The 10,033-nt window shown below is 41.6% G+C and overlaps 1 protein-coding gene across 1 annotated transcript in view; it reads left to right on the forward strand.

The window, feature by feature from the left end:
• The window catches only part of hdhd2 (haloacid dehalogenase-like hydrolase domain containing 2), a 34,585-nt gene extending 24,778 nt beyond the window's left edge, over window positions 1-9,807 (forward strand). Inside the window, exons 5-7 of the mRNA XM_078222628.1 lie at window positions 3,503-3,719; window positions 8,653-8,716; window positions 9,339-9,807. Coding sequence (XP_078078754.1) covers window positions 3,503-3,719; window positions 8,653-8,716; window positions 9,339-9,442 — 385 coding nt within the window. The 3' untranslated portion in view covers window positions 9,443-9,807. The remainder of the gene's footprint in view (window positions 1-3,502; window positions 3,720-8,652; window positions 8,717-9,338) is intronic.
• The last annotated feature ends 226 nt before the right edge of the window (window positions 9,808-10,033 follow it).

The following is a 10,033-nucleotide window of genomic DNA, read 5'->3' on the forward strand; positions in this document are numbered from 1 at the left end:
ATGAACAACATGCACCAAAGTTTTGTGCTATCGCACTATTCTGCAAATACCTGCACACATTGAGGGTTATGAAATGGAAAACCACAAAGTTTAGACTATAACCTGAGAGCTCCAAAGGTTGACAAATAGCAACTACAAAGGATGAAGATGTCTCATCTATGAAATATTCAACCTGAAAGTTGTAAAACCCTTAAATCTTCTGATAAGTGCCTTATCTTTTTAGACCATGTCACATGTTAGATTCTGGCACCCAACCAGAAGATCAGGGTTCTGAGTAGGTGGAATGAGTGCTTGGTACAGTTGGGCATTGACTACATGGGAGAGCTTATCTATCCCACATATCTTATCAGGTACAATATCTGGCTCACCACATTGTTGCACCTCGGATTCAGGTCAACTGATACAGCGGACTAAGAAACTTGTACAGCAATCTTCTTTATTATATCTTACTAGTTACTGATTTAGGCAAAGTTATCACAAAGTATCAAAACTCTATCTCACACAGTATCAAAACTCATGGCTTGGACTTCAGTGATCGGTGTCCCTCACAATGGATTCCAATGTCTGAGTCCTGGACTTGGGGTTCCTTCACGATGGTTGTTCTTGCAGGTTATCACTATCGATGTCTCCAATGTTCCTTCTTTTATCTAGATCGTGCCAACACTGATCGTGCTAACAGGGGTTACAGTCACTGTCCAATCCAAAGCATAGCAACAACCACATCTCACACTGCAGACCGCAACAACCACATCTCTCACTGCAGACCACAGCAACTTCGCTGCCCACTCAGTTCTTAGGCTTACACAGAGTTAGCCTTTTTGACCATTAGGCTTTGCTGGTATTGTACAGATACCCATCAGGCTACAACATTCAAGAAGACTAGGCATTTTTTTCTTCTTGTAAAGAGAGGGGACGATAGTCTAGTGGTATTATCGCTAGACTGTTAATCCAGAAACTCAGCAAATGTTCTGGGGATCCGCGTTCGAATCTCGCCATGGCAGGTGGTGAATTTGAATTCAATAAAATATATCTGGAATTAAGGATCTACTGATGATCATGAAACCATTGTTGATTGTCGGAAAAACCCATCTGGTTCACTAATGTCCTTTAGGGAAGGCCAGCCAGTGATGCCCATGTCTCATGAATGAATAAAAAAAAGTGATATTTACACATATCAGATTTGGACACATGAAATAATTGGGTTAATATTCTGTGATTGACCATGATAGAAAAACTTGCTTTAAAATAAAAACAAACCGATGAATATATGAAATAAGAATGAAAATAGTAAGCTGCTGTGCATTACAGATCAACATTTGAAAGAAGAACATGGTTAAGCAGCTTGGATGGGAATTTACTTCAGTACTGTGACCTGGAGAAGGACAAGGAACTGAACAAAAAGGAAAGCATCTGCCATAAGCTCACAATGTCCCAAAATGTCTGACAGACATGAAATACTTTGAAGTGCAGTCACTAGTAATGTAGAAAACAAGGCAGCCAACTGTACACAGCAAGCTCCTACAAATTTCAATGTAATGCTTATTTTTCTTATTTATCCTTCACCGAACATTACTTCACGTGAGACAGATGGACGACTGCATTATATGATTATGTGAACACAAGTGACATACCAGTGTTGCTGCTGACCAGTAGCTTATTACCATTGTTAAAGACTTTGCTAAATGCAGTGGTTTCATTTGGATTTATTAATCTAGTTTTACTGAGGAAAGGACCTCAGGAAGGACATACTGGCACTGGAGCGGGTCCAGCGGAGATTCACACGGATGATCCCAGGAATGGTAGGCCTGACATACGATGAACGTCTGAGGATCGTGGGATTATATTCATTGGAGTTTAGGAGGTTGAGGGGAGATCTGATAGAAACTTACAAGATAATGAACGGCTTAGATAGGATGGACGTAGGGAAGTTGTTTCCATTAACAGGGGAGACTAGGACGCGGGGGCACAGCCTTAGAATAAAAGGGAGTCACTTTAGAACAGAGATGAGGAGAAATTTCTTCAGCCAGAGAGTGGTGGGTCTGTGGAATTCATTGCCACAGAGGGCTGTGGAGGCCGAGACGTTGAGCGTCTTCAAGACAGAAATTGATAAATTCTTGATTTCTCGAGGAATTAAGGGCTATGGGGAGAGAGCGGGTAAATGGAGTTGAAATCAACCATGATTGAATGGTGGAGTGGACTCGATGGGCCGAATGGCCTTACTTCCGCTCCTATGTCTTATGGTCTTATGGTCTTATTAAAGGTTTTGAATTCTCAGAAAAATACATTTTAACAGAGAAAGTCAATTTAATTGTTTCTTAAATTGGTAGCTATGCCTTCTGCTGTCCAGGCCCTAAGTTATGGAATGCTCTTCCAAAACCTCTCTGCTTCTCTCACCTCCTTTAAGATGTATCTCAAAAACTGACTCTTTGATTAACCTATGGTCAAATAATATCTGCTTGTGTGGCTCAGTTTGTCCAGTGGGACCTTGGAATGTTTCACTATATTAAAGGTGCTATTATAAATATTTTCAATTGGTTGCTGCTTTATACTTGTATTGTTGGAAAGGAAAGAAGTCATGATTTATTGGAGGTAGAGAGTAATATTTTACAAATGCACCTTAAATTATTTTTTTCCTGAAGAATTTGACTTTCCTAGCAGTTTATAAGGATGGCGAAGTGGTATTGTTGCTGGACTAGTAATCCAGAAACCCAGGGTAATGATCTGGGGACCCGAGTTCGAACCCCTCCATGGCTGATGGTGAAATTTGAATTCAATAAAAGAAGTGGAATTAAAAGTCTACTGATGACCATGAAACCATTGTCAATTGTCGGAAAAGCCCATCTGGTTCACTAATGTCCTTTAGGGAAGGAAATCTGCCGTCCTTACCTGGTCTGGCCTACATGTGAATCCAGAGCCACAAGAATGTGGTTGACTCTTAAACTCGCTCTGAAATGGTCTAGCAAACCATTCAATTCAAGGGCAATTAGGGAATGGTAATAAATGCTGGCTCAGCCAGCAATACCCACACCCAATGAATAACAAAAAATAGTGGGTAAATTACATTGTAGCATTGAGACAAACTCACCACATAAAGCACAGATTTAATACCTGATCCAGGCTGACCTTGGGCACGATGAGCATCACACTAATCTTCATTCCTTTGTGCAGTGAACAGGAAAGATGGTGTATTATTGATTTCTTCATGTATCATCATGTATGGCTATTGGGTGATGATAGGTCTTGGCTTTTTAAAAAAAAAGTGTGGGCCAACAACATATCTGATAGTGTTGTTGATACTGCCCTTTATTGGTTTGCACTCCACAAATTTATAGCATGCTGGTGTATTCTGGGTTCATACAAGGAAAACAGTCGTCCCAGCAAAGGCACTGGAGCCATATTTGCAGCAAAGGACAAAAGGGGAAAAATAAAGCATTTTGCAGAGAAAAGTTACCTATGATTACTGATCATACACACTTCAACAATGTTCTGCTCTTTTACCTAGGTTAATTTTAGATGGTGCCCCTCTAATTGCCATACACAAGGCAAGGTACTACAAGAAACTGGATGGCTTATCACTTGGGCCAGGACCTTTTATCACTGGGCTGGAATATGCAACAGATGTCAAGGCCACAGTAGTGGGAAAGCCAGAGAAACCATTCTTCCTTGAAGCTCTCCGAAGCATTGGATGCCAACCAGAAGAGGCAGTCATGATTGGTGATGTATGCACTGAACCGCTGTTTGTGTCTCTTTCACCTCTTCCCCTCCTATTCTTTCATTCAACTTTTGGCATTATCTCTGCTCCTTTGGTCTGCAAAATAAACAGTCTGGGCCAGTGACATATCTAATGATGTCCAGATGCCGCTTGATTGCTTTGTTTTCTTTCTAGGTTAGATTCTGCTGGTATTTTCAGTTCCAGAACAAGAGCCTTATAAGAGTTGTTCAGTCACTCCTGTCACACGGTGGAACCTTTGTTTAATATCTTTTGGTAATTGTGTGACCTTGCAGGTGAACAGTGTTTTAATCGAGAAAAGAATGGAACACATTTAAAGTTTTAAAGTTTAAAAGTTTATTTATTAGTGTCACAAGTAGACTTACATTATCACTGCAGTGAAGTTACTGTGAAAATCCCTTAGGCACCACACTCCAGCGCCTGTTCAGGTACACTGAGGGAGAATTTAGCATGGCCACTGCACCTAACCAGCACGTCTTTCAGATTGTGGGAGGAAACAGAAGCACCTGGAAGAAACCCATGCAGACACGTGGAGAATGTGCAGACTCCACAGAGACAGTGACCCAAGCTAGGAATTGAACCTGGGTCCCTGGCTCTCTGAGGCAGCAGTGTTAACCACTGTGTCGCCATCTATCTTTGGCATTGAGTCTGGGTAGCATGTCCCAGGCAGGCAGAAGGTAACATTTCTTGGCCCTGGAAACCTGTTTTGACCCACGACACCCACATCGGTCATCCAGTGTTAAATATTATTAGGGGAATCTCATTGCCAGGTCTGGTTTGCTGAGTAGTGATTTTCTTTCACTTCAGTTAGTTGCAACTACATCAGCACTTTGGCTGTGTTTAATGCATATCTTTACAATGGTGTCAGGATTGCTGCAACCTGCCTTTCCTTTGAAATGCATTGGTAAGTGCTTTTAGGGAGGTTTTACACCGGAGGCCTCTGTTTTTGTGCTGCAAAACTCTGTGACTCTGTTTTCCTCGGGTTCATTATAGGAGACGACTAGTGAGTGAACCCGCACCCCTACTCAGTCAGAAATACTCTTATACCTATCTGCAGTAAATGTTGTCAGTCCTGCAATCTAACAGCATCCTCAACACTATTTACCACATGTCCAGTGACGTCCCCTCACATGCTGGATAGGCCAGTATTTAAATTATGGTGTTGATTTTTATTGAACAGGATACTCAAACAAATGATGGAGAAAATAAATTTACAATAACTATCTGAGTTATAGGAAACAGCAAAGTCACTTCTCCTATTCTAATGGTCAATATTAATCTAACCTTCAAAACACAACGTCTGATTAGTTTTGAGTCACTTTTGCTACGATGGAATTTCTAACTCGACTCTAATGCTTTCAGACTAACTGCTGAGAGGGAGAAAGTCATCTTCAGAAACACCATTCAAGGTGCTTTGAAGATGTATTGAAATAAATGACAACTGTAGGTGTTTAACCTAAAGGATTTGAATGGCTATCAATCAACCAAACAACCCGAACTTACTTGATTCATAGATTCCTACAATGCAGAAGGAAGCCATTCAGCCCATCGAGTCTGCACCGACCACAATCCCACCCAAGCTCAACCCCATAACCCCATGCATTTACCCTAGCTAGTCCCCCTGACACTAAGGGGCAACTTTAATGGCCAATCCACCTAACCCGCACATCTTTGGACTGTGGGAGGAAACCGGAGCACCCGGAGGAAACCCACGCAGACACGGGGAGAATGTGCAAACTCCACACAGACAGTGACCAAAGCCAGGAATCGAACCCGGGTCCCTGGTGCTGTGAGGCAGCAGTGCTAACCACTATGCCACCATACCGCCCATTGATTGTTGATGCAAAAAAATCTTAATCTCATTGGTTTGCAACAGAATTTTAAAACCTAAAAAAACTAGGCCATCAATCATGGAATTATCAATCCACGGTTGACCAAATAAATACCCTACCTGTATAGATTTTCAGCAAAGGTACAAGTTGAACCCCAATAAAGCATCGGTGATGATGATGGTAAGTGGGGAGGGCATTGACTGTCTTGCATGGACTAGCCAATTTATCATAAGCAAACCAGGATTTTTAACCCCATAGGTATCACAGCCAGCTAGTTGGAAGCTAATTGAAAATCCATTGCAGAGAACAGTGATTATTTTCATGGCAGCAATTTTTTGAAAATTAATTTACGAGATATGGGCATTGCTGGTTAGACCAGTATTTATTGTCCATTCCTCGTGGTAGTGAGTTGCCTTCTTGAACTGCTGCAGTTCCTGAGGTGCAGGTACACCCACAGTGCTGTTAGGGAGGAAGTTCCAGGATTTTGACCCAGCGACAGTGAAGGAACGGCGATATATTTCCAAGTCAGGATGGTGAGTGACTTGGAGGGGAACCTCTAGGTGGTGGTGTTCCTAGGTATCTGCTGCCTTTCTAGATGGTATCAGTCATGGGATTGGAAAGTGCCTAAGGAACCTTGGCGAGTTCCTGAAATGCATCTTGTAGATGGTACACATGGCTGTCACTGTTTTTCAGTGCTGGTGGAGGGAGTGGATGTTCGTGGAAGAGGTGCCTATCCAACTTGGCTGCTTTGTGTTGGATGGTGTCGAGCTTCTTGAGTGTTGTTGGATCTGCACTCATCCAGGCAAGTGGGGAATATTCCATCACACTCCTGACTTGTGTCTTGTAGATGGTGTACTTGCTTTGGGGAGTCAGGAGGTGAGATACTCACTGCAGAATTCCTATCCTTTGACCTGTTCTTGTAATCACAGTATTTATATGGCTAGTCCAGTTCATTTTCTGGTCAATGGTAATCACTAGGATGTTAATAGTGAAGGATTCAGCAATGGTGATGAACGTTAAGGGGTGATGGTTGGATTCTCTTGTGTTGGAGGTGGTCATTGCCTGGCACTTGTGTGGTGCAAATTTAATTGCTACTTGTCAGCCCAAACCTGGATATTGCCCAGGTCTTGCTGCGTTTGGACATGGATTGCTTCAATATTTGAGGAGTCGCAAATGGTGCTGAACATAGTGCAATCATCCCTATTTCTGACCTTGTGATGGAGGGGAGGTTATTGATGAAGCAGCTGAAGGTGGTTGGGCCTAGGACACTACAGAGAGGGACTCCTGCAGTAACTTCCTGGAACTGAGATGATTAACGATTTTTTTTTACAGAGAGTGGATGATAGGAGTACCATAGGGAGCCAGGCAGCTTTACCACCCTCTGGCATTTCTGCTTTTTTCAATACAGCAGCTCAGTCAAACTGGGTATTTTCAAATTAATTCTAAGTACTCTGTATGAGATCAGTTTTGTTTTATCAGTGAACCAACTTTTATGAGCTGAACTAACTTAAATCTCTGTCCAGGCTGATCTTGATAAGGATACAAGATCTCAGATTTGAAATGTGAGGCATATAGGTTCCAATAAACTTCAGACGGTTGATTAGTTCACAGTTGAAATAATGTGTCCAATTTTGATACTGTTTTAAGGAAGGAGGTTATGACCCATTAGACTTGCATTATTTTGTTTTTATTCATCCATGGGACATGGGCGTCACTAGTTGACTGGCCAGCATTTATTGATGTGGAGATGCCGGCGTTGGACTGGGGTAAACACAGTAAGAAGTTTAACACCAGGCTAAAGTCCAACAGGTTTATTTGGTAGCAAAAGCCACAAGCTTTCGGAGCCTTAAAGCCTTAAACCCCCTCCTCCTTCAGAGTTTAAGGCTCGGAAAGCTAGTGGCTTTTGCTACCAAATAAACCTGTTGGACTTTAACCTGGTGTTGTTAAACTTCCTACAGCATTTATTGTCCATCCCTTGTTACCCTTATTCAGAAGGCAGTTGAGAGTCAACCACATTGCTGTGGCTCTGAAGTCACATGTAAGCCAGACCAGGTCAGGATGGCAGATTTCCTTCCCTAAAGGACATTGTCGGTTGTTCCGACAATCGACAATGGTTTCATGGTCATCAATAGATTCTTAATTTCAGATATTTCTTATTGAATTCAAATTCTACCATCTGCCGTGGCGGGATTCAAACCCGGGTCCCCAGAACATTCGCTGAGTTTCTGGATTAATACTCTAGTGATAATACCATCATCTCCCCCATTTATAACAGGCTGAAGGTATCGGATATGCTTGTTGAAATAGAGAATTTGAGAGCCTATAGATTCATTCAAAATTCTGAAAGTTTGATCAAGTAAATCAGAAAAAAAAATATTTCCATTGGTTATTGAAATGGGAAACACAAAGCATAAATTTAAGATCAAAGGAAGATGAGAAAATTATATATTTTTTCAGTTAGGTCCTGGAACATCAGAAACTCCTTATCCACTGATTTAATATCCCTTTCTCAGTACATCCTCATTTTTCCCGTCCCCTTTCCATGCCCAACTCCCCTTCCCCTCTCCCTGCTCTTCAACCCCCTCCTCCTTTCCCTGCCCTTCACATCACTTATTTTTAAACTGAGATACTACATTGGCAACCCTCCCACCCTCTGGCACAATTAAATAACAGTTGAAAAATTATGGCCAAACTTCCTATTATTTCATTTTTCACTTCACTCAGCATTCTAGGAACAGATCTTCACAGCCTAGTGCCTTTCTCACTACAGTTGCATCAATTCCTTATCTGCCATTAGCCACCACTTTGTCTTGTACTGTTTCATTACACAGTGCAATATGCGACTGTGAAAACTGATGGAAAGCTTTAGCATCCTTTACCCTCCAGAGGATGACATTGTCTTAAATCTCTAATTAATTCTACCCTTCCTTTAACTATCCTTTTACTTTCTACTTTTTAAAAAATTCTTTGTGATGTACCACTTTCTTCACACCACCTCTTGGTCCTTTTAATCTTTGTTGTTCCCCCTCTATATTTTCTTTTTGGTCCAGAGGAAGAATGTTAACTAGGAATAATTCTTTCTGCCTATAGGATGTGAGAGATGACGTTGGTGGAGCACAAAATGCTGGCATGTTGGGTATCTTGGTAAAAACTGGTGAGTATGTTTGTAACTAGTTATTTGCAAAGCTTCCAGTGAATAATTTGTTTTGTTCTTGCCACTTTACCCCCCCCCCCCCCCCACACACAATAATTCAGTAGAAAGGGTAATATCCTGCACTCTGAATCCTGAAGCTTCTTGCAAGTTTGTATGTTGCCTTTCAGTGACATTTACATTAAAACTCGTTAAATTTTCATGATGACAGAATCTCTTCAAATCCTGTGTTAGAATGTAACCCGGTGGCAATGTTGTATTGGATGTAATGTGACCAATGGGAACAAGATGTAAGGGTCAGCTGAACCATGGAAACAATTACAGAGTTATGTAATAGCTTGACCAGCTGATTCACTATAAATAAGAACCTATGTAGAATTGTGTGGAGCTTGGAGTGGCCCAGGGCAAGGCCCAAGTTTGGAGTAATGATGTTTCTTTATTAAACCCTTTCTTTGATTTATAAGTTGGAGTAAGTTTTGTTGTATTTTCATTATCTGCATTTTTGAAGAGTTCCTTCTGAGGAAACATTCTGAAATACGGATTCTAGTTCAAATGTCCTAACTGAAAAATAACCAGCGCCTTTGATATCCCTCCTGACATTTTGCTCTTGTTTCATTCTTTTTAGGCAAATACCAACCTGGAGATGGAGGCAAAACAAGCCCTCCTCCATATTTAATATGCGATGCGTTTCCACAGGCTGTTGACCACATACTACAAAAACTACTGTAAAAATTCATAAAACTGAAAAAGTCATCTATGATAGCCAGACTCTGTAAACATTCACCAAACTGCTGCAGGCTGTTGTCAAAACACAGAGGGGGGAATTCTCCCGTCCCACCCGCCACGGGAATTGTAGCGGGAGGGGGGGGCGGACCACGCAAATGTCCATTGACCTCAGGCGGGATTCTCCAGTTTTGGGGCGAGCGCGGCTGGAGAATCCCACCCAGAATATCAAAATTATTATGTTGAAATTTTGCCGAGAACTATTGAACAGAAATTCATGTGGAAATATTATGCAGTTGCCAGTGGGGATCGAAAGGGGTCTGTAGTCATATTTCCGTTTTTATGATCCTGAAAAATAAAGATGATTTTGGAAGAAGACACTTGATTTCATCTTTCCAAGGGCCATCAGCATACTGTCTTCGAGTGAGTAGCTGTTTGGAAAGAGTCTGGTACTCTAGACTGTCTCCTAAACTTTCCCCTGACATTTCTAAACCTGTGTCCTCTTGTCTTGGTATCTCTTAATGTTAAATGGATAGTACCCTGTGGACGTCTCTTTTGAGGTTGAAGAGCCAGAGTTTATCTAAACATTCTTCCTAT

Source organism: Mustelus asterias, chromosome 1, assembly GCF_964213995.1.
Source record: "Mustelus asterias chromosome 1, sMusAst1.hap1.1, whole genome shotgun sequence".
Lineage (NCBI taxonomy): Eukaryota > Metazoa > Chordata > Chondrichthyes > Carcharhiniformes > Triakidae > Mustelus > Mustelus asterias.